Below are 24,533 nucleotides of genomic sequence, written 5' to 3' on the forward strand. Positions count from 1 at the left end.
AAATTGGAAAAGGCAGCTATAGTAAAAGGGGAACTGGAATATACTTAAATACGCGGCACAACGCGATATATCGATGGCGGGAAGTAATCGATAATGCCCGCCGCTCAAGTCGATACTATCGCCGCCAACTACAACCTCTAGCAGCAGTTAAACAACAACAACACAACAACCACGACCCAAAACACTTGCTCCTCCGCCAGCCCGTTCGCCCAGCGCCATGTCCGTGTCACCGAGCAGAGCGTAATCAGCCACCGAGCGCAGTCCGCCCGTCGCCAGCAGCATCAGCTTCAGCAGTCCCAATCCCCAGGAGCAACAGGTTGCGCATCCAAAACTCCCGTTCCACAGCTGTCCGCGGGCCAATCGCAGTGAGCAGAGCAGAGCAGCGCAGCGTCGCCGGAGACGAGATCAGCCGGGATGCAGCAGCGCCGCAAGCAGGCCAACGGCAATGGAGCCTGCCCCGATGCGACAGACGTGGATTTAGACGCTCCTGAGCAGCAAAAGGAGACCGTTAAAGTGGCGGCACCACCGCGACGCGGCTGCTACTTCTCGCTGGCCTTCTCCATCGGGTCGATGGGACTGGCCTGCGGCAGCCTGTGGCAGATACCAAACACCACCGATCGCATTTCGCTGCAGCGTGGCCTGTTCCTCACCTCGCTGGGCTTCATCTATTTCATTTCGCTGACGGACTTCTGTAACAAATACCTGCTGGAGACGAGCCGGGGCCAGGAGTTTCGACGGAAGTACCGCCTCATGATGTCCGACGTCCTGGAGATCACCAACAAGTGAGTGTTTTCTGTTGATTTTTTGTAATAGACGGTGTAGGTGTTTAAAGGGAGGTTGCTTTTGCAGATGCTAATGCACGCACATATCTATTGATTTTCTCTCAGCGCCGCCCACACACGCACTCACTGCCACTGCCGCTGCACTCTTTGTCATGTGCTGCGGGGAGCGGTGATGGCTTGATTATGGCAATAATATGGGATGGGAGATGGTACCAAAGAGCACTTGTACCACGTTTAAGTATTTTCTGCCCTAATTGGGCACTGTTCTGTGTTGGCATTCGCCCCTTTGCTCGGTTTTCCACAAAACTATGCGTTCTTTAATACTTATATAATGCGATAAATATAGGTTTTAGTTCGAGGAGAGATTCGTTTCTTTGTATATCAAACATTCTTGCATTTATGCCTTGGCAATAATTTTCACTTTCACTTATATATTGGGTGAAATTAATGGGTACTGATTAAATTCCCCTTGAGAACAAATTATTCTTATTAGATATAAAGGAAAATTAGGTTTGCCATTATTATAATAATATAAAATTTGACACTCCTGTTCTATTTAATTGCATAGATTAGAGTATTCAAATACTATTTCTTGGGTAGACATCCCAGCTGGATACTGGACAGTGTCCGTGACTTTGCGTATGTAATTGTTCAGCGGGAACGATGCGATTTAAGTCATCATTGCGCGCTGTGCCAACCGGGTCAAGGTCTTGTAGCGGGCGTGAAACGGGGGGGAGGTTGGAAGGTAGAGGTAGGTAGGAATATATGGATAGAACTTGTTTAACTCAAGGCGAGCGCCTGCTACAAAAATGAAATCATTGTCATTCCGTGGGGAAACGCTGCTGTTGATGATCCATTCATCCATCGATTGTTAACCGGACTGCGCCCTAATCTAAACAATTAAACATTTAATTATTCAAATAACCAAATGTGTGCCATCCTCACTATTCATTTTCAGAACTGACTTGACTCCCCTTTTCTGTTTATTTCGATTTGGATTTGTTTGTTTCGATTTTGAAGTGTGACGTTGATGATAACATTGGATATATCTTGTAGTGTTTATTGATTTAAGGGTACTTTGTGGGTTATTATGGTTATTGGGACTTTTGGATGATTCGTTCATTAGCATTTGCCCAACTACACCAGTAGTGCCCGCTGCTGTCCTACTAACTATTACCCCCTTCTTCCACCCTCATGCCGCCGCTGAGTGTTAATTAAACTGTTTGTAGAATTGTTTAGCGCGCTTAAATTGAGTTCCCAATCCCCCCATGCCTTACCTAGCTCTCTCTCCTTCCGCGATTACACAAAGCGGGAGAGAGAGAGCTTTATAGCAGGTGGCGTTATACAACCCGATCTCATTCAATCTACTTTATCGCTGTCATATACTGCGAGAGAGCGAGAGATAAACTTGGATAAGCCGGCATCACATGCTAGTTCCCCTTTCCCCAGAATATACATACATGTATGTACTTTTTAGGTGTGATTGTAGATGATAAGGAAATGCGCTTTAAGTTATTGAGAGTTTACGAACGTCTTTTAAAGATTAATATGCGTTTAAAATTGATTATTTCGCTTTAAATATGAGAATAGTAAATATTTAAGGTTATAATGATTTAAATAATTGTATCATTTCTGCTTCCCATTTCCTTTTTATGATCTTAGAAAGGGCATTTTCCCTTCACAACCAATCAATCTTTACAAACTTTGTTGATTGAATCAGAATCTCAATTATTCGCTGCCAGTGAGCGGCTGTTATTTTAATCGTCTGACGTAATGTATCCAAAATAATTGGTTTGTAAGCATTCGGTGATTTGATCATCGCGTATATTATTAAATGTATATTATAGTTTGTATAAACGATGCAAAGATGCTAAACTAAATGTAATCTTTGCTCAGCTGACCCAGTTTCCTGCTGCCTGAGTTCGGTCGGTGTAAGTAAGTCCAATAGCCGCGGCTTCACATCCGTGTTGGCGATAAGGCAATCAATGGGGGCTTTGGTTACTGGCCCCGCCTATCTGTTGTCCCTGCCCTGTCTGCTTTGTCTCTCTATTGCACCAGCGATCAACGGGTGTGTGTGTGTTTAGGGTACGGGGTATGGGGTGTGCGGTGTGTGGCTGCTTATCAAAATCGATTGAGGTGAGCGAGTGCGTTTGAAGGTGATAAGAGGGGAAGCTTATGGGCTCTCCTGCCGTTGGTTTGAGGGCTCATTTGAGTAGGAACATCGCATAACGTTCTCTATATGTATATTCCTTGTGAGGGGCCCTTGACTTTTATCATAAATCTTAATTAGACATAGTTGAGGCTATTAGCTTTTATTTTTATTACCGTCGCGCGGTATAGTATTGTAGGCGACGTCCAGCGACCCAGTAACCGATATCTAAATCATATACGGCCTGGCCCAGCTGTATGTACCTAAAGATATAGTAGTGACTCATGTCTCAGGTTGTTAACGTATCAAAAATATCATACATTTTGATATTTCGAAATTATAGGTATTGAAAAATATCGATTTAATTGAAAATGTAATTTGTTATACTCATTATTGCAAATTTATCGCAATTTAGTATGAAATATCAATATACATATTATCGATTTATCTGTCATCGCCACTTCCATTCAATTGAGTTAATATACTTTGCATGTGCCAAAGGTAGCACATTGACACCTCGTGGGCCATTCACTAGATACAGAAATCGCTGGCGATTCTAATTGGAACTAATACTCTCCATTCGATGTAGAGACTTTGCCTCGGTTCTACTGGGTTGAGCACGACATTTCCCCCAGTGCAAGTGCCAGCGACTACTATGTGGGAACGAGTTCGGACGGGGGCTTTGGAGGGGCGTCAAGGTTCAATGGGCACTTTGCACGGTATTTACTAGGTGGAATCACGTCCCTCTAATTGATTGCACAGGCCTACAGGGCGAGACATGAATATAGGTCAAATTCTCTGATTTATTCGGAATATCTCCGGTCAATGCTTCTTATCTTTGATCACTTAATGAACCTAATTGAATATGAATTGAGTCAGAAGCTCATATTCTAATTCAAGTAATTGCAATTCAAACACGAAACGCACTGTACTAGGTATATATGGGGAAAAGGCCAATCTAGCGACTATGAAAGCTACTTGAAATTTGCACTCAACACAATGAGATGCAGTTCTTGCTTTTTATTTGATCAAAGATCGAGTAACAAGTTGTTTGTTTTTCAGTTAATTTTTTACTAAACTCTATGGGAGTTGATCTTGTAATGGCAAACAATGTCGTTTTTCATACTATATACTAAAGATATAGCAAGCAATTGAACTTATAAAGCTATAACACACATATTAAATCATTTCCTAGACACTTTAGTAGTTATTCAATTCCATCTATTTCCAGCGGTCAGTGGTTTCTATTATCACTTCCCATTAGTCTTTCCATCTCTCTCGGAGAACTGCGGGGGCTAGGTCCTGTGCTAATGACCAACATCCTGACATTGAGCAATCGTGTCCACAGCGGGCCCTCGACCTCGTCCCAATCCCAATCCCAGACACCCTTGAACTTTGCAGGTGCGGCGTTAGGTGATGATGTCACCGCCTTTTGTCAGCGCACACACTTTAGGAGGCCTTAATTAAATTATGACTTATACCCAGTGGTCTGTTCTGATTTTATCCTTCAGTTAAGTGGCTTTCAATATAATTCAGAATGATGTTGTATTAGTATTATAATTGTATTAGTTGTTTGGGATTCAAAATTGTCCTAACCAATCAAATAAGATGCATAATGCCATACAATTTTTGCGGCAATTGTGATATATGTATATCCCCCATATATACTTCCCCTTTAGAATTTTACTCCAGAAGACATTTATTTTCTAAACGTAATGTAATGCCCAAAGAAAATTAATATTAATATCCAAATAGAACGTAGGCGTGTGTGGTGCGATACAGGACTCACTTCAGGAATACCCTTCATTTGCGACCCTTGCCCTTGGCCTTGGCCTTGGCCTTGCCCTTGCCCTTGCCCTTACCCTTGCCTTTGCCTTTGCCTTTGCCCTTGCTGCGGTTCTTTTCCTTGCCTTTGGCATTACTCTTCTTAACCTTGCGCTTCTTGGACTTTGTTTCGGTTTCGACAATGCTGATGGAACTGCTGGTGTTGCTCTGGAGTACAGATGTCGATCCTCTGCTTTCAAAGACAGTGTCTGGTTGGAAGCTCACTGACTTGACCATGACGGGGTTGTTCAGACCCATTTCCATTAGCTTTCTTTGATCCATTCGATCACGTTGTTGCTGGTTCTCCTGCTCCAGCTCCTCCAGCTCCTGCCGTTCCTCCTCCAATTGCATACTGTCCATTTGCTCCTTTGCCAGTTGTATACTCTCCATTTGTTCCCTTGCCAGTCGCTCCCTCATCCGTTGCTCTCTCTCCAGTTTCAGTTTCATGTTCTCCCTCTCCAGTTCCAGTTCCAGTTGGTCCTTCCCCATTCTGAGTTCCATTTGCTCCTTCTCCAGTAGCTCCCTCTCCAGCCGCTCTTTCTCCAGTTGCTCCCTCTCTAGTTGCAGTTGCAGTTGCTCCCTCTCAAACTCCTCTTGCTCCTCCTCTTCGATGGTCTCGTAAGTGAATGTTCGAATCATTGGCTGGCAATCCACCTCCTTCACGGTAAGGAACAGTGGCTGATGATACAAGATCGGAGCTTCAGTGGCTGTGCGCAGACGCGTGGGCTTTGCCTCATAGTTGACCACCGTGATCTGCGGAACTGACGGCACTGCACTTCCGCTCCAGACAATTACCGGCGTGCGATGTTTTTTCTCGTTATCAATAACGTCGCCTCCTCCGATGCCCTCAAATGGCTGGAACTCATACTCCGGCGGTGGTGACAGTTCGGAGCCACCGGCGGCTCGTGATCGGCCACGACGTCGACGAATTACCCGCTCGTCGGGAAAAGGCATCTGGTCCAGCTCCTCCAGCATGGGCATGTAGCAGGATTTAAGCTTAAGCGGCGGCTCATTGTATGGAGAATTCAAATCAACTTCCGGATCAAAAATGATAGTTGTACTCTCCTTAGGCTCCGGTGTTTCCACTTGGACTACGGGCGGGTTCTCCAATGGAAGCGGTGCACCGCCCAAGGCCACAAGTTCGGGATCTAACTTCTCAGGCTCTTGCTGTTGCTGCTGTGCCTCAATGACGACAACAGGAGCTTTGGCATTTTTGGCGGCCTTGGCGGCAGCACTTTTTCGGCGCTTGGCACGCTTTGAGGAGCGGCGACCGGGGTTAGGCCCATTGAGATTGCGAACCATTGGACGGTATAAGTAGCGAACAACCTGCGGCTTCCGGCCGCGTGTTAGTGGAATAGAAACGAAGTACTGATAGCTCATATCAATGCCATCTTCCATGGTCCTTGGCACCTTGTGCTGGGCCTTCTTCACAATCTTGCCTGCGGCTCCATTAATCACCTCAATCTGCTGCTGCACCTGCTTTGGTTGCTGTTGTAGCGTAGGAACTACTGGAAGACGTGATCGCTCTGGGATTCTATTCACTGACACCGGTTGATGATTTCGCAGAGAGCGCTCAGAGGGCAGGAGGTAGGGACTTCTCTGCTGACGTTTGGTCCGATTATGGACGACATTCCTGCTGTTGGGCTTTAGAGAGTGTTGGGATATAGTGCTCAGAGAGTCCTTCCCTGCTCGGTTTCCTTGAGATGAAATCATCGATTGCTGTGCTTGAGTCCTTGGATCTGGATTGTAACGACTGATGATAGGATCCCCTCTCAACAGCCCTCGATCCCTTGGCGTATTCAAATAGATATTGTAGTTGTGCCCAACTGCAACCTTAGAGTCATTTATATAGGGATTCGCACGCTCACTGCCCGATGGAGTTCTTTGTTCCTTTATTGGCTGATCCGTGGCGGCGTTAATAATCTGCTGCTCCATTGGCTGAATTACCCAGTCGTTCTTGGTCGATGAAGATGGCTCATCTCTGGCCTTGGTTTGATCCGGCTTGGCTTGATCCATGAGCAAATAGATTGAAGTTTTCCTCTCCAGTTTCTTTGCACCTTGATCCGGAGTAGCCTTTCCTAGATCCCTCTTGGCTGCCTCTCCCACCGCCTTCTTCAGCTGGTCCGTCAGTTGGTTCACCACTTGGTTGACCGACTGATTGCCTGTTGGCATGGACACCTTAACCTTGGGCGGCGCAATCGACTGGGGCATGGGTGCATTCATGGCCTGGTTAATGGCCGGATTCTTGAATGTTGTCTTGGACCGAAGCTTGATTCTGGACTGCTGCCCAACTTTTCCTTTGCCGGTCCGTTGTGAAGCCTTTGGCTTGTCGGCCATAATCTTAATCACCGTCGAAGTCAGCTTAATGGCCTTGGGGCCGCCAGAGGTGCCGCGATATCTCTGGACTACACGCTCGGCACTGCACTCGGTGCCGCTGGAGCTGAGGCTACTGTTGTTGCTGCTGTTGCTCCTTGTGGTTGGCTTCGGCAGGCTGGGAATGGGAATCTGGCTGGGTGACGAACTGGAACTCGAACTGGGAGACTTCTCAACGGAACACAGTTTGACGCTGCTGTTTGGTTGCTGGACTTGGGTTCGACTGGACTTGGCACTAGCGATGGGTGAGGGAGAGCAAGACATGAGGCCAGTTGGTGTCTCTATATAAGGATTTTCGGGCTGGATCAGGGTGATGGACGTGCTGTCGTGTACCAGGACTTTCTCGGAAGCCTTTCGACTGAGAGAAACGTGATTAGAGCACTTGCTGGGCGAATCCTCAAGAGGGGTTGGAGTGGGCGTCGGACAATGGCAGTAACGATTAGGCGATTTGATCTTTCGCGGATTCATTTGCAGCATCTGGGCCTGCAACAGCTCCTCGGCGTGTAAAATCCTTTGGTTGGGTACACAAAAGACACGCGAGGATCGCTTCTTGGTCCGCATCTGCTTCTTCGCCTGCGCCGCCTGGTAGGAGGATTTGAGCAGACTCAGCAGATGCTGCTTTGGAGGCACAGATTTCAGTCGCTCTCTGCTGCTGCTGCTGCCTTCGCTGCCACCGCTGCAGCTGCTGCTCCCACTGCTCCTGCCATCCTTCTGTCGCCATGTCTTGTCCTGGGACTCTTGCATCTCTGATTTTGTATTTGGAAAACCTTCTTCTGAGGAAGACTCGCTGCATTGTATAAAGTCTTTCGAGGGCTTCATGATCCACTCAACCTCTCTGAGGCGACGGGAAGACCCCACTGCCATCCTCGACGCAGCCGTCGATCCAGTTTGTTGTCGTCGCAGTGGGCTGGTGGTGGACGGAAAGATACCGGTGGGACCGGGACCGGGACCGGGACCGCCACCAGTTAACCTTGTTGTCATAGGTCTGCGGCGATCAAAGGGAGCCTTGGGTCCAGCTGCTGCTCCTACTTCTGCCCCATTTTGTAGCCCTCGGTTGCGACTGGCCGCCAAGGCAGGTCCAACTGCTCTGGCTGTTGCTCCACTTGGTGGTATTCCAGGCTTACCAGGCTTACCAGGCTTACCAGGCTTACCAGGCTTGCCAGCAATCCTGTTCCTTGGGTTATGTTCCGGCAGATAGCGGCGCACCCCGCTAAAGTATGTCGACATATCCTGAGACATTGCGCTTACATAAAATTTTGACTTTTCCGGAAACTAAAAATGATTGGATCGAACTCTGGTCTAATTGGAATTTTTTACTTTTTTTGCGATTTTTAAAAACGATTTTTATATATTTTTTTGGGATAATTTAACATGCTGATAGTTGAACGGAATAAAGGGCAATGACAGCTGGAGAGAAACCTACTGCGTTGGCACTTTGCACTTCCAGAAAAAGGAAAAAGACGAATCCCAGGCTAGCCATGGCTTTTCGTTTCACTTTTATTTCTCTTTAAGCCAGATCAAAATTTGTGAAGTTCTCAGCTCCAGGAGACTTGACTCTCAACGATGTGTGATCGTGGTCCGGTTAGCCGCCCGGCTTGTAGTCCATACCAAACCCGCAACCGGAAGAAGAGCATTCACATTGTGGAGGCACTGAGCTGCCTGTTTGGGCTCACCCAGTTCGAGGTGCTGGCCACTCTCTACCGTCTGGCCTATCACGAATATCAGCCGGCAAAGCGCATGCAGCGCAGCCGCTCCTGGATGGTGATGGAGCGAGTGGAGGCGCCGTACACGGCGCTATATGATCATAGGATCTATGACAGCCTATACGATCGATGGGGTCGGCCTATCGATCCACTGGACAAGAGAAATGCCAGCAAGTTGATGCGCTTGCTCTTCCTGATCCCGTTGCTGGTGCCCGAGCAGCGGAACCGGCTCCTGATCATGCTCATTGAGCTTAACAAAAAAGCCACCAGTCCGGTGAATCTGGAGGCACTGCTGCCGGTCCTGGCGCGCATGAAGCTGGCCCAGGTGGTGTGTCATGTTTTGGAGCAAGACCTCTGCCCGCTTTGGCAGCGGCCGGCTCCGCAAAGGACATCAATTCGTGGGCCTCGCTCTTGTTATCTGCCTTGGTGATTAATAGTCATGATTTTGGTTTCAAATCTGCTGAACATATATCTATATATATATATATATATATTTAAGTATATTGTGTGGTTGATCTTGGTTTAACTCTTTGGTTTTATGTCCTGCGCTTGTAGCTCGGTCTGGGCAGATACTCGTTGATGACCTGCTCCTCAAGCAGTCCCGTGTAGGTGGCTGGTATGACCATGGACTTCCCTTTGGAGGTATGGCGTCTCGTGTCCAAGCTGTCATCCGCATCTGCGCAGTCGTCGCTGGACGAGCTCTCCGTTTCGATGGTTTTTTCCACTTTCCTGGGTTTTGTCTGGTTGGGTCTGCTGCGGGATAGGTTCTGTCTAGCGTCATGCTTGGCTCTCAGTTCGTCTAGGAAAATGGCCAAGGGCGTGGGCTTGGGGCCTGGCTGCTGCTGCAGCTCCTCCTTGTCTTGGTTAACAGGAGAAGATCCACCAGCTTGCCGGTATCTTTGGTGGTCACATCTCATTCTCTGACCCGCCAAGGGATTAGAGCGGAAATTCATGCCAGAATGAAAGGAAATTAAGGCTCCCGAATCGGGCCCTCTTCTCCTTTCTCTGGCTGATCTTTCCGCGGTGATCCCTGTACGAAGTCTTTCTGGTGATGCTTCCATGCTGCTCCACGTCCTCTCACTCCACGTGCTTCCTCTCAAGCATGTACTGCCGCTGGTCATGCTTTCGTCATTCGGATTGTCTGAGCACAAGCAGGAGGTACCGGTTCTATAGGAGAAATTCTCCTGTTGCTCCATTGCCTCCTCTCCGTTGTAGCAAGACTGCGATGCAGACTCCATCATCTCCTGTGAGTACTCCCTTTCCTCGTGCTGCGATCTGTGCCGAGGTCCACCCAAGGCTTGTACCAGTCCCCGAAGACCTTGGGCAGCGGCTGCAATGGCCCCATCCTGTTCCGTTCTTGGTACGTGGGAACTGTTAATGTGCTGCTGATAGGCAAGGACATTCGGATACGGTTGATTCCTTAGGGTCCTAGGGTCCGTTAAAGTCTCCTGCACTGGCTGGCACTGCTGCCTGCAGTAAGGTTCATTTCTCCAGCGTTGGTAGTTCTCCTCTGGACAGTAGAAGGCATTGTGGTTGTTGTAGTTATGCCGCTGTTCTATTGGCTGCCACCCTACTCCCTGGTTCCTTTTGATGGCATTGGCATAATATACATCCTGGCGAGGTGGTGGCGTTGGACGATTCGTTCGCAGTCTGGTGCGAGCATAGCGATGCTCGTGCTCCTCCCATCGCAGGGTGTTCTTGAATAACAATGGCTTATTGCTGAACATCTTGAACTTGTATGGCGGAGGCCGTGCGGGACATTGCTGCTGATGCTCCTGATGGTGCTGATGCTCCTGATGGTGCTGATGCTGCTGATGCTCCTGATGCTCCTGATGCTGCTGATGCTGCTGATGCTGCTGATGCTGCTGATGCTCCTGATGCTGCTGATGCTGCTGCAGATATGGCTGCTGCTCGGGAATTTCCGGTTGTGGTTGCGATTTCTCGTATTGGTAGTATTGCTCCACCGGATCCTCCTTGAAGCTATCTGGTGGTGGCTCCACACTGGCCACCGATGGTGCTGGGGCACAGGGACACCGTATGCTGTCAGTGTTGGAGCTAAGTGCCCGGATCGAGCAGGTGGTGTGAAGGGAGCGAGAGCTAAACTTGCGTTTTGCCGCCATGCCCGGTTGTGTGTCCGTGTAGAAGCGACGACCCGACGCCATTTGCTGTGGCGGTGGCGGTGGCGGTGGTGGGGCAAACGATAACGCTGGCTGTGGTGGCGCAATGGAGTAGGCTTGCCCTCGTGGCGCGCATGACAATCCGGGCAAGGTACGTGCAATGCTGATGCCAGCCATGGCTTTCGGTTGCCACTGGATTGGGCATCTCCTTCGCAAGCTCGACCTTAAGGACGGCTCGCATATGCTGCTCAGCCTTGCATCCTGTCGGGAGTTGGATATACTGCTGGACTGTGATTGGTGGCAGCATGAGCGGCTTGTAGAAGCGGTCGACTGGGAGCTCTGCTGGCTTCTTCCATAGTCAGACCAACGTGGACAGTAGGTGGGCTTGCGACTCCTCTGTTGCTGCTGCTGCTGCGGCTGCTGTAGCTGCGACCAGGAGGAAACTTCCCTGGTCTTGGCATTGGCATCCGAATTGGAGCTTTCTCTGTAATACGATCTGTCGTAATCCTTGCAACGCCCGGAGTACCGCTTGGGTCTGCTATCCTGCCGCCGACGACAGACAGAAGCCTCGGACTGACTGTAGCGGTAGCCACTCGAGGATCGATCTCGTTGCGTCTGCGTCCGTCCCCCCGAGGAACTGGAGCCGCAAGACGTGGCACGCTTTCGAAACTGCTTCTTCGGAGCAACCGGACTCCTCTTTAAAGTTTGACAATAACAGCAAGGTTTTCGTTCACGCCTCCTGGTTGGAGTTCGACTCCTGCCACGCATTTTGCGTGTGGGGCTTCGCTGCTGCATTGGTGGCTCCAGCGACAAGGTAGTTGATGTTTGCGTGTTCGACACACATTTCCTTATGGATGATGGTTTCCGTATGGGTATCATCGGCGAGCAGCAGGTTACCGGAGTTGTCATCAGACTGCAAGTTGAAGTTAACTGCTGACTGCTAGGAGATGTTGCTGGCTGACTGCTAGGTGAAGTTGCCGGTTGACTACATGATGGGATCATCTCCTGGTTTGCATACTGGCTGCTGACGAAACCCGAGGAACTGGGCTGTGGATTCATTGGGGTCTCTGTATGCTCCTGGAATACTGTTAAAGGAATATCGGTCTCGATCGGAGCTTGTTTCTCAATGATGTCCAGGCAGCCGCAATTGCATGTATCTTCGGGATCAGGAGGGGGATCCTCTGGCAACGTCTTGGTGCTCTGCCTCTGAACTATCCTCTTTGGCTTCGCCGTCCGCCAGCTTGATAGCTTGGGCGTTTCGATGGCTGACTTAAGGCAGATGGACTTTTGCTCTGACGCCATCGCTGTACATGGCTTCTTCGCATTGGGCTTCAATGGCTTAAAGTTGGGCTTGAATTGCTCTTTGGGCCTGGGTTGGCATTGGTCTTTGATGGGCTTCTGTCTTGCCCTTGTGTTAACCTGTTCCGAGGCTTTCTTGCGCTTCAGGCGCTCCTTGCTGGGCCTTGGCCTGGCCACGCGCCGCATTAGCTGATAGTAATCGTTGCCCAAATAGAAGGCCCTGGGTCTGTAGCCACACTTTGCGTAGTCCGATTCAGTGGATTGCTTCCTTCGAATGGGTGGCTTAGAGGCAGACTCCTCGGGAGCTGCTTTAATTGTTGGCACCTCTTGCGTTTCGTTTGTTTCCTCCGGTTGCCAAGATTGACTGCGAATGCATACCCTGGAAGGTTTTGTCGAAGCCCAGGTCATGGCGCATCCGCACTGACAGGAAATGGATGTCCTTTCTGGCTGTGTCTGAGCACAGGACATGTTGCATACGCACTGACAGGCAACACTGGCTGTGGACTCTGGGAGCTCGGCATATCCGGCCAAGGTGCGTTCGCTAGGCTGGTTATGATATTGGATGTTGTGCTCTTTGGTTGGTATTGTCGGTAGCTCCGCTTGCAAGGCGTCCTCCGCCACCTGCTGTTGCTCCTGTTCCTGCTTCGTCTCCTCTGGCTCCTCATCTTTCTGCTCCTTCTTTTGCTGCTGCTCCTCCTCCTTCTGCTGCTGCTGCTGCTGCTGCTGCTGCTCATCCTCCTCCTCTTCCTCCTCATCATCATCATCCTCCTCCTCCTCCCCCCCTAATCCAGACTGCGTATAGCTCTCGTTGACTGGAGGCATAAGCGTGGTGCTGCTATCTTCCGCCTGCATTTCCGTTTCCGGATAGTCCGGCGGCAATTGCCTTTTCACCTTCTGCCAAATGCAGGGCGCTGGAACTGAGACGAATAATTTCGGTGAATGGTCCATTCCTGCCTGCGATTCCTGCCGCCGCTGCAGCTTGGTCTGCTGCTTCTTGGCGTACTTAGCCCGGATCTGTTGAAAGTTGGTGCCTAGGTCGTACAGCGGCCTGTTAACGCGCCTGCAGAGGCCGGATAAATTGCCAAAGAAGCTCTCCTTCTGGTTAGAAACATTGGGCAGTGTGCAACTGGAGGACAAAGGAACACACAAGCAAGATTCATTAGGCGGTATAGAAGCAGGTGGAATAGAAGGCGCAGGTGGAATTGAAGAAGAAGGTGGAATAGAACAAGATGGCGTAAAAGAAGATGAAGCAGCCGTAAGTGAAGAATCAGGCGTTAGAGAAGATGGAGTAGGCGGGCAATGAGGAAGAGGCGCTAGTGAAGGATGCGCCGGGGTATAGGCATTAACGCAGGCCATCGTATACTTCGACACCGGCGACTGACGGAAGCAGTTCCGCCAGTCGCGTCGCTTCTTGGGGATCTTGGGCACCTGTTGGATGGCCCCCAGCTTTTGCTGCAATTTCTGCTGCTGTTGCTGCAACTGCTGCTGTTGCTTCTGCAATTCCTGCTGCTGTTGCTTCAACTGTTGCTGATGCTGTTGCTGCAACTGCTGCTGTTGTTGCTTCAACTCCTTCTGTTGTTGCTCCAACTCCTGCTGCTGTTGCTTCAAGTACTCCTGCTGCTCTTCGGTATCGAAGCCCAGCTGGCGCATCTCATCGAGGTCACTTTTAGTCGAGGAATAATTGGACACAGTTGATAGTTGCCTGCTGCGACGGTGCTCCGGGTGCTCCCTCTCTTTAGCCTGGTTGATGGTGAGGTGCGAACAGTAGGATCCCAGCGATTTCATCATTGGGCAGGTGTCTTGGTTGCAAGACAGATTCGCATCCTCTTCATGCTCTGGCTCAATGGATAAGTGTGAGACCTTCCTGGACTTTTCTTTCTCTTTCTCCATCTTCTTATAATCCATGCACTTGCAGCACGACTCCTCCTGTTGCATATCATACTCCTCACTCCCCTCCTCTGGTTGCCGATTCAAGCCTGGCAGCCGGTAAGGTGACAACCTTGCCGTGGCCACCGAATCGTCGCCCAAAAAGTGCTGCTTCTCCCAGGTGCATGTCTGCTCCTCGCACGGACAGCATTCGGTCGGGTTGCCCCAGTGATGCATCGAGATTCCGTAAAGCGGACAGCTCTCGCTCATGGCCGTCTCGTAGGCGTCCAGGATGCGGAAGAATTCTGGGGATATGCGGCGGAAGGCGGTCGGATCGAGCCGTCTCTGGGGCGCATGACGCAAATCGTACTTGCGCCTTAGGCGCGGTGGTATGGGCTCCGACCGCCGTGTCGAAGGGCAGTGCCTGTCCATGGCTTGCAGGAGGCGATTGTACGATGACCGATCATTGCTCTGCTGGCAGGAATTACCGCTGCCGTCATTGGTGTCCCTTGGGTGAAGGGGGCACTTGCTGTACTTTTCCTCCATTGTTGCATCGCTGTTCAAGAGGAAGGGATTGCGTGACTTGGGCTCTGTGAGGGGCAGACACTGGGACGCCATGGCGGTATTCTGGGTTGCTTGGGCCTCCGCCGATTCCGGGCATCCGCAGCAGGAGCAGCTATTCTGATGATGTCGCATTTGATCCGAACACTTTTTCTCTTCAAGGCAGTCGCAGGAGTACTGCAACTCGTAGCATTCATTTTGATTGGCCAAACCACTGCTGAGATCGGCCAGCTCCTCTGTGGAAAGCTTGTCCACATAGACCTTCTGCTTGCGGAACCAATTGGTGGCCAGGTCCGGCACCAGCAGGCGCTCCTGTTTCCGCCTGCCGCCCTTGAGCAGCTGCTCGAAGAGCAAGCAGCGCGAGGCCTTGGCCTCCAGGGATGAAGGCGGCGGAAAGGTGTCCATTCCCTTGACCGTTAAGCGATCCAGACAGCCGGCGGACCGAGTGCCGTTGCCATCCAGCGCATGGGCCAGGCATTGTCGCAGGGAACGCTCCGGTGCCCGAGCACTGGATTCCATATGTGCTTTTCTATCTTTTTCTCTTTTTTTGGGGGTTTTTCTGGGGGGGATTTAGAGTCCTTCGAGTTGGCTACCGTAAAATTTTGAGTTATTTCCAGGTAATAACTGAATTATGTCAAGATCAAGTGGATTTAACAAGAAACTCAAGAACAGAGTGAGCTTACAGACGCAAAACCTACACATCGTCAATGTAGAAATCATACATTATTTGCTTATTACTTTATTCATTATATATTTAATTATTTATTTGCAGAATTGTTTCGGCCATCCAGGCTTCGTTCTCCTTCCTTGTCGGCCTCATCGTCTGCAAATCGACATGCACCAAGTCCTTCGTGTACGCCTCGCATTTCCTGATGGAGGCATATGGCTGGTTTGGCACCGCCTACTTCATGTACGACATCTGGTCTATGTATAAGGTGCACACCCAGAAGATAGCCGACAAGCTGCACCTGCTACGCATCACCAAGGGCCAGGGATCTGGATCGGGATCGGTGCTGAGCAACGGTCATGCCAATGGCAAGTCCACAGGTGGCAATAACAACGGCAGCACTCCGGGCACACCGCACGAGATCTGTGACTATGACGGCGCCTGTGTGCAGATACCCAAGGACGGACGCTGGGACTTCCTCAAGTACGTGCTTACCCATCCGGTTATGATGATCCACCACGTCTTTATTGGCACCTTCGGTCTGCTAGTGGTGACGGTAAATTGAACATTATATACGTGATAACATTGATGACTAATCTACCTTTCGTTTGCAGTACATTCGCGGTGGCGGACACTGCATTTACAGCTACATGTTCATGATGGAGTTCTCCACGCCGTTCGTATCACTGCGCAGCATCCTGAGTACCATGCGGCTGAAGGAGTCCCGCGTATACATCGCCAACGGACTGCTCATGCTGGCCACTTTCTTCGTGTGCCGAGTGTGCATGTGGCCGTATGTGATGTGGCGCTACAGTCTGGCCATTGAGGCCGCCTCCCTGTGGACGGCCATGTGCGGACTGCCGCGTGGCTGCCTGGTCAGCATTGCCATTCTGTTCTTGCCGCAGCTCTACTGGTTCTATCTAATGGTTCTGGGGGCCCTAAAGGTGATCTCCCTGCTCTGTCTCGCTCTGTTTCGTGGTGATTAATAGCATTTCTTTTGTTTAACAGGTCTTCCTGCCCCAAAAGCCGAGGCCGCCCAATGGCACCGCCCTTCCAGCCACGTCGTCGATGGCGCCACCGCCCACCGCCCTTATAAATGGCAAAAACTAGTGCAAAGATATTTAAATGTTTTTGTTTGTTTTCTTCTTTTTTTTTTGTATAACCGATGTATTTATTTGGAGTTCCAGCCGCCGCTCCATTTTTACGGAGCTCTTCATTATTGTTTATAAATTTTGTAACAAATAATTATACAACCGCCACCATATACCCTAATATCGAGCGGAAATCGAGCCCGGAGCCGGATATATGCCTATACGATACGCATAGTCGAACCGAGACATAGACAGAGACAGACAGAGACCGACCCTTGGACAGATGTTTAGTTTGTAAAAGACATTATTTACTACTACTAAAAAGAAACTAAGAACTATAAGATCAAAGTCTAACTATAGAATCAACTAAACCAAAAGCAGATGAAGCGAATAAACTGTGTATGTTGCTTACTTTTTGGAAGCACAAATCCCTAAACAATGCCTAAACGAATTAATCTTGCATTCAATCCTATCCGCTAATCCCGCCCAGCAATGGGGATAGCTTGTGTTACAAAATCTGTTATAAATTGTGAATAGCCAGCGGCAGTAGAGGATCAGGACATTAACCAGCCTCGATCTAGTGTACCTATTAACTCTAATTGTTGAGATTGTGAAACTAAGCAAATGAGACACAGATTGTGTATAGGGATTAGAAAGATTATAGATATTATGATGTATGTAAACGGGGACCGTGTGAAACCATCTAGCTTTTCTCTCTCGGAGAGCTCGTAAAATGAGGTTTTGATCGACCCTCTTCTCTTCCAGAATGAAACTTCAGGAAAATAGAGAATGCAAGAGGGATGATCTCAAACCGACTAGGGAATCGAGACCCCAGCCTTTTGAGCTCTGGCTTATACCATTGAGAGTTGTTATAAATATTGGAATATTATTTTAATTTTAACTAAAGGCAAACAATATAATCGAGCATGACTTTGCGGCTTCCTATTATACAACTCTTTGAGAAAGTTCCAAACGCTGAGAACCTCTTCCAATATAGAACCAGAGCTATCCATAAATATGATTTTACGGTCCCCTCCGATGGTATATGAATGTTTGTAGGACGAACTAACCGTGGTTTATTTTATGAACTGTCATGTGAAACTAGCACAAAATCAAAGTTTAATTGAGCTTACAAGATTGTGTAATTATATATGTAGTTAACTATTTATATGTAATAATAACAATAACATGGCGCCACAATGTTTGTTGAAAGGATGCTCCCTGGAGACTCGATGATGCTTAGCTATGTGTATTTACAACTTAACCACTTATATACCAAGCTATATACATATATGTATACACCACACACAATATTGTATTTAGATGTATGCCCGCGAGCGCATGTATTTTGAACTATATGTATATGTATGTAGCCGTGGACGATGCTTAGGATGAGTGTATTTTGAGTGGTGGAACGGTCACCAGTGCCGCCAGAATGGTCGAAATAAAGTTGCTACAGAGTTCCACACAAAACGAATAAAAAACAGACAGTGCTTCAATGGCCGGGAATGATACTATTTGGAGGTCATCACAGGGTGGCACGCTTGCTGTTAGGCAAGCCCTCGCTCTCGTCATCACTACGGTCCGCTCGTCGCCGCTTCTTCTGGTGCTCCTCTACCAGCTCCGAGGTGCGAATCTTATTGCCCGTCATTTGTAGCCAGTCAATATACTGGAACATAGCGAAATCGCGGATTAATTAAAGCTCTATATATACACATACTGCAAGAGTACCTGGCTGTTTGTACGCACTCCCGCCTCGTGCAGCTTGGCCTCGATGTTGTCCAACCGCAGGTCCGACTTGCCGCTCTGTCCATCGCTCTTGGATATGTCCAACAAGTGGCGCACGCGCTGGCGCATTGTCTCGAAAATGATGCGACCGATGACATGGTTACGGTCATAGGGCGTTAGGTAGCGGCCAAACTCGTAGAAGTACGGATGCAGCCGGCCCAGCTCAATGTGCGTGGTCTCCGCCTCGCAGACGGCCTTGTGCACGTTTCGGTAGATCTCCGGCACGGATATGGTGAAGTAGGCATTGTTCACCTTCAGCTCCTTGATGTACCACAGCGGCAGGTTGATTGTGCGTCCCGGCTCCAAATCATTCGAGTCGGCGCCGGAGTCCAGGAAACCTGCATTGCATGGCAGAACTCTTTAATCATGGCACAAAGACGTCACCGCCGCCGCCTTCTGGCAGGAGCTCCCTTACCCATTCGCTGCAGCTTGGTGTTGACGCGGCACTCCACCTTCTCCTGGGTCACGAATATATCCTCGATGGAGTAATAGTTGGGAAAGTAGTTCATGTCGTTCTTCTTTTCGGATGTAAACAAAATATTTGCGCGGTTGCCAGGGATGAGAGAAGGGACCAGGGCTGCCGAATAGTTAAAAATAACATCTGAATCCAAAAAAGGTATATTTATTTGGTATTTAATAAATTTATCGATAGCCCTCTAACAAAACTGTTATATTCTATCTGTGACTTTGTAAGATACAGTAGTTAACGAAATATATTTATTTTTAGAATGCAACTACTCAAAAAGCAATCCACTGTGATCATCTTTTAAATTTAAAACTCATAATCTCCTCCATTTGGTTTCATCGATAACATACAAACGATAAATATACTTGCAATTTATCGGTATTAAAAATGAAACTGCGATAAGTAGTATATTTCCCACATGTCCATCGCTTTTTCCATCAACGTGTCCCGGTCACACTAAAAGTTTATTTCGCCTAAAACCTGAAAGTCGCGGCGTGCGGACAATTTTTTTCTGTTTTGCCAATGCAACACCAGTGAAGAGCCACAACAAGCACTGTTTCGATAAGCGCCGGCCCAGCGGATAAAAAAAGTGAAATTGCCTTTTGCGGCAAAGTTGGCCAAAAGTAAAAAATCAAGAAAAGCAAAAAGAGCCGAAAACAACAACAAATTAAGTAGACACGGCAACGGCTTACAGGCGTCGCTGTGTTTGTGTGCGTCCGCGGTTGTTTGCCAGTGTGCGTGCGTGTGTAGTTGTTGCGCCAAAAAGTTCCAATCGGAATTCTGGCCAGCAAAAGAGGAACAGCTGCTGGCCGCAACGACGACATCGACAACAAAAACAACAACAGCGGCACAAGAAGCCCAAGAGCGAAAAGCAACAGCAACAGCAACCAGTGACAACAACAAAACGCGGCCAAGAACTTTTATAGCTGCCGAAAAATGGGCGACTTCGATCTGAACGTGGACAGTTTGATACAGCGGCTGCTGGAAAGTAAGTAGAAACCGACCGTTATGCCCCCCTTGGATTTCCCATCTCCCCTCCAGCGCCCAGCCCCATTCCCCACCTTACTTTTTTTATTTAGAACCTAGTTTATCAGTGTGTGCGTGTGTGAGTGTATCAGTGAGCGGGAGAGAGCTTCTCTTTTGGGGAAAAAAATAACAGCGATTGCATTTTCTAATTATTGCACATTGTTCGCTTAAATGGCACCCTACTGCCAACCCCCGGCGCCCCCAGCCTGTGCCCCTGCCTCTGTGCTCGGTAGCGATGCCCTGACCATTTGAATTTGACTCTTGAATCAATTAATTTTAATTGATTTTCATTGCTCGCTCCTCTTGCGATGCAAAAGCAACAACAAAAACAACAACAGCAGCATCTGCATTCTCCGATCTCAATGTTATTTTGGTTTATTACAAATCGAGCATTTCAGTTCGGTTTCATTCTAATGACGTCATCAACTTTGGCCTGATAATGCCAACTGTTGTGTAGAAACGAATGTGATTCAAGTTGCAGGAGTGCGACAAGGAGAGAATCCGAGAATTGAGTCACATGAGTGCGATAAGGAGCGAAGAAGATGTGAGAGAAGGCGTACGCTAAAGAGAGCAAGAGACCGTTGACACGTGACTATAGCTAGGAAGAGAAATTCAGGAAACGAAAAGTGCAGTTAGTTATCTGTGGGAATTATTTTGATACTTATTATCTTAATTAATCAGTTGTATATTTCTAGCTTACAGTTTTCGGGTAAAGAGTTGCAGAACAGATCAGAGATAGAAGCTTAAACTATGGAATGTTTGCTACTATCACTTTTTGTCACTATAGCCCTACATATACTATTTATAGGTTGCTTAGAACTCTCAAAAGATCTTACAGAATCTAATTGCTATTAAAAAATGCAATTTTAACTAATTCAAAGCACGGTGAGTAGTGCTTGCAGGGTATCTAGGGGTTGGGGTTGTGCCACCGTCGTCGTTGTCGTCGTCGTCATCAACATGCAACCTTTCTGGAAAGCGTAAAAGCGCTAAATAGTTTACATTTTCCTTGCCCCTCTCCCCCTTTTTCTCCATCCATCATCTCCGAGGGTTGCTTAAGCCGCTTAGCGCTTGTCTCGTTTTGCAAGTGTCAGCCAATGTCGAAGTTGGAGGCGAGAACCGAGCGTGGCTTGGGCTTGGACGAGGGAAATTGCATTTGAACATTGCGCTTTTCGGTTTTTGTCCATTTCCGCAATGAGTTTCTTTTTATATCCCCCTCTCCCTCCACCAAACCCCCATCGTGTTTTCGCCATGAGATGACACGACCCAACTACAGTGGTCAGTAGAATGAGATGGACAACTGTTTAGGAATCACAGTCCTTGAAGGAAGCAGATAATAAGAGATGGGAAAATAGTTTAAACAAAAGACAAAAAAAAAGCCAAAGTTGATATACCCTTGCAGTTTGCAATTGAATTATAGATCGTATCGGAAATCGATCATAGCTAAGCTTAAAATATTCGCATGCTTTGAATCAATATTTATCGAGATTTTTATATGACAATTTTGTCTACAAATCAAAGTTTTAAAAACTCATAACTTCGCTAAAAATGCTTTAATTTTAATTCAGAAAGTTTTCCTGTGATAGTTTTTAGTAGGTTAATAAATCTGCATACTCAATTTAAAATAATAAAGAATTCCAAATTTTGACATTTTTTTTTGACAATTTTAACGATGTAACCCCTTATAAAATTTGGAAAAATTTAAAAATTTTTTATTTCCTCCCGAGATAGCTAGATCGATTCTCCTGTTGATGCTGATCAAGAATATATATGATTTTTAGGGTCGGAAATGTCTCCTTCATAGCGTTTCAAGGTTCTGACTGAAATTATAGCCCTGCAAGAGTATAAATATTAAAATAATAACAATTTTTATGAAAATTGACCGAAAAGACAGAAAATCAGTGGGGAAAATACCTCTTTACGTTGGTACACAATAAGGGTTTAGGGAAATCTCAAAAGGTTTTAGATTACAATAATTATATAGGAAAATATCCTGATAGAGAGGTTCCTAAGATGAGTTAAATGGCAAAAATTAAGGAAATATTTAAGGACTTAGATTTTCTCTTAGATTTTGGATGTTAAAACACTAAAATCACTTCAAAGAGTGACTACTGTCTGAAGACTACTCGCAGGATGACAAATGGGATGAGAGCAATCGCAAAATAGACAGATTGGGCCAGCGAGTAAGCTGGTGGTGGTAGTGGTGGACCCAACCATTTTTCAAGGTCATCGAGTGGGCTAGGCCATGGCGCACTGGAGCCCTCCGGTCCCATCTCTTCTATGGCCTATAACAACAGCAAAAAAATAAGAAAATGTCATTAATTTTGATATACGTGGCGTCAACAAATTTCATTTGTCAAATTGCAAATTGAAATTGAATTTTTAGGGCACTTTTGCCGGCTGTGTTGTCCGTGGGTTGTTCGCTTTTCCCCTTGAATTTTCCGGCATGAAAACTGGATGCAGAGGTAAAAAGCTCTCTCACTTATGCCTTGGTGTGTACGTTATTTTTTTTTTTTTTTATTGTCCCTTTTGTTTTAAAATTTAAGTTGTAACCAACTCCCAAAACTCCTCGACCACACCCCCGCCCCTCTTTCTATATATGTATGTATATATATATGCCTATGTTATCCACCAAAAGACTTCAAAAAACAAAAAGAGGCCGAAGAGCACGCCCAGAAGCTGCTCATCGCTCAACAATTGGCCGCTGCCGGCGGAGCGGCCGCTGCTGTGGCCGCCGCATCAGCTGCTGCTGCCGCGGCCGCCGTAACCGCAACATCGCCCACCACCTCCGGCAGTTGCTCGGTGGCAGCGGCAGCGGCGGCGGCCATGTCCGGCTCTGGCTCTGGGTCTGGATCGGGTGGTTATGGGTACGATCCTCTGGATGAGCTCACCGAACAGCAGCGACGTCTGTTGCAACAGTACTCGATATCGCCGCCCAGTGAGACAATGATATCGGCCGACGGCGACCAGATAACGGTCCATCATCCGCGCGAGGAGCCCAAGAAATCGCGATTGAAATTGCGTGACTTTTTCGTCGCCGAGTTTGGTATTAACCTTGATTACTGTTGATGTTGATGATCATCACCATCGTCGGTTGTCATCATTATCATTATTGTCGTCATTTAGCCACTCAGCTCTCCACTCTAAAGCAAAAGTACTATAAGCCACACAGCGGGGACTCCCCGTCTGCCCCATTCAACCTGCAAATAGAAACAAGAAACCACCAACCACTAGCACCCAGCTCCTTTCATGTTACACACGCCCGTCTAGGACCATCACTCATATCCTAAGTAGCGTGCTGACATCCGTCTCCTTCCTCCGCCTTCTCCTACTTTTGCGACAGTAAAAGGACCCCTGGCGCACTCACACCCACACCTCAATCGCAGCACTTTAGGGCCAGCTCCTGCTCACGCCGCTAGAAGAGCTTGGAGATTCCTTTGGCCAATAAGCGATACATATCCCCCACTCAATCAGCCAAATTCAGCAATGTCCTTGGCCACACTGCAGGCAGCATTTCACATACCAGAGTTCCTATTTCCCATTTCCTATATATATATAGATATAGACCTCTTATGAAATTAGAGATATGATTTGTTGTGGAACTATAAATATATTTCAAATATATATTTCGTTCAGACAACCTTTTAAAGGTTATTTAAATTTGTGAATCATTTCAAGTCTTTGCAAACTTAAAAGTATGTAAGAAGATAAGATACCTGAATGAGGCAACAACTAACTCAATTTCCACATATTTTATCGAATTCCAAGTCATGCTCTATAATCCCTAGTAATTTCCAAATAACTGATTGAATTTGAATTTGTTTTGTAAGTGATAAGGCACACCGACACCCTTCACACACCAATTTCGCTTGAAACCCTCTTCACCGCAAAACAATTATTAATAATAAACAAACTACTGAATGGGGGGAACCAAGAATTTGATATTATTTATGATTTTGGTGTGCGGTTACTGTTTACTTTTGCCGGAACTGCAATGGCAATGTCAGTGCCAACGCTTGACCAGCACCGCCTGCCCCGCTTAGGTATTTATACCAACCATATATATGTATACTGTCATAGATGTTATATATATATATATACCTATCTGAGTGTTATGCAATCAAAACCCCCTCCAGTAAATGCCACAATGCCCGAATTGCTTTCATCTAATTGTTTTCACACGACGCCAAATCCGCAATCGTCAAATGTAATGCGAAACAAATTATATAAATCAAACGAAAGAGGAGAAAAGGGTTGCGAAAAGTCACTGGGGAAAATGGTTGGGGGAAAATTGGGATGGTGTGGTGTCCAAAAAATATAAAAAAAGAGGGAATCTTTCCTCTGCCTCTCTCGTTGACTGGCGACACGCGACATCACGAACGACTGCAGCTCTTCTGGGTGATAAACAATAATCATAAAGTATACAAAAATTGATTGGCGTTGAGTGCGCAAATAGTAAAAATAAAACAATGGCGGGGCGAGTTGACTCTTGACTCGAGAATGAAATATTTACCGCTGACATGAAAAGCGGAAATATTGCGGGATTTTGCCTCCATGTGTTTGCGCAAACAAGTTCATTCACGTGACCCGATGCCTAATCAGGTGCAGTGCCAAGCCAAGTCAACTCAAGTCGAGCTTGTCGAAGGTTACCACCGCCACCGTCACCGTCACCATCATCATACCCATCACCATCACCATCACCATCAGCATTACCATTACCATAACCATAACCATTGCTATATTATTTGCTCAACGACCCAATGGCATGCTTACACTTTCAAGACTAGGATGGGGTTTATCTTGTCACTTTCCACATAATCAATT

At 47.5% G+C, this 24,533-nt stretch overlaps 6 protein-coding genes across 7 annotated transcripts in view; 3 read left to right on the forward strand and 3 right to left on the reverse strand.

Moving 5' to 3' along the window:
* Positions 1-85: 85 nt before the first annotated feature.
* On the forward strand, positions 86-16,868 carry LOC110181841 (ceramide synthase). Its single transcript, XM_020949747.2, has 4 exons — positions 86-782; positions 15,447-15,897; positions 15,956-16,285; positions 16,350-16,868. Exons 1-4 carry the CDS (start codon positions 415-417, stop codon positions 16,449-16,451), a joined length of 1,251 nt encoding a protein of 416 aa, XP_020805406.1. The 5' UTR covers positions 86-414; the 3' UTR covers positions 16,452-16,868.
* On the reverse strand, positions 4,606-8,367 carry LOC110181840 (uncharacterized). Its single transcript, XM_020949746.2, has one exon. It carries the CDS (start codon positions 8,365-8,367, stop codon positions 4,735-4,737), a length of 3,633 nt encoding a protein of 1,210 aa, XP_020805405.2. The 3' UTR covers positions 4,606-4,734.
* LOC110181844 (uncharacterized) lies at positions 8,692-9,332 on the forward strand. Its single transcript, XM_020949751.2, has one exon. The coding sequence runs from the start codon at positions 8,692-8,694 to the stop codon at positions 9,259-9,261; it is 570 nt and encodes a 189-aa protein (XP_020805410.2). The 3' UTR covers positions 9,262-9,332.
* On the reverse strand, positions 9,368-15,312 carry LOC110181971 (uncharacterized). The gene has a single exon (XM_086836454.1). The coding sequence runs from the start codon at positions 15,191-15,193 to the stop codon at positions 9,368-9,370; it is 5,826 nt and encodes a 1,941-aa protein (XP_086692580.1). The 5' UTR covers positions 15,194-15,312.
* Positions 16,869-17,484: 616 nt separating the features above from the next.
* Psf3 (DNA replication complex GINS protein Psf3) lies at positions 17,485-18,887 on the reverse strand. The gene is made up of 3 exons (XM_020949750.2): positions 18,636-18,887; positions 18,164-18,558; positions 17,485-18,101 (listed from the first exon to the last, which is right to left on the reverse strand). The coding sequence occupies exons 1-3, from the start codon at positions 18,727-18,729 to the stop codon at positions 17,961-17,963; spliced, it is 630 nt and encodes a 209-aa protein (XP_020805409.1). The 5' UTR covers positions 18,730-18,887; the 3' UTR covers positions 17,485-17,960.
* Positions 18,888-19,083: 196 nt separating this feature from the next.
* The window catches only part of flw (protein phosphatase 1 catalytic subunit flapwing), a 29,154-nt gene continuing 23,704 nt past the window's right edge, over positions 19,084-24,533 (forward strand). Inside the window, exons 1-2 of one of the 2 annotated variants that reach the window (XM_020949749.2) lie at positions 19,091-19,674; positions 22,348-22,755. In XM_020949749.2, the coding sequence (XP_020805408.1) occupies positions 19,623-19,674; positions 22,348-22,755 (460 nt within the window). In that variant the 5' untranslated portion in view covers positions 19,091-19,622. Of the gene's footprint in view, positions 19,675-22,347; positions 22,756-24,533 lie in introns of both variants that reach the window. The other variant, XM_020949748.2, reaches the window with a different exon arrangement.

The sequence above is a fragment of the Drosophila serrata genome, unplaced genomic scaffold (assembly GCF_035046125.1).
Source record: "Drosophila serrata isolate PLE 108 unplaced genomic scaffold, ASM3504612v1 contig_276, whole genome shotgun sequence".
NCBI classification, from domain to species: Eukaryota; Metazoa; Arthropoda; class Insecta; order Diptera; family Drosophilidae; genus Drosophila; species Drosophila serrata.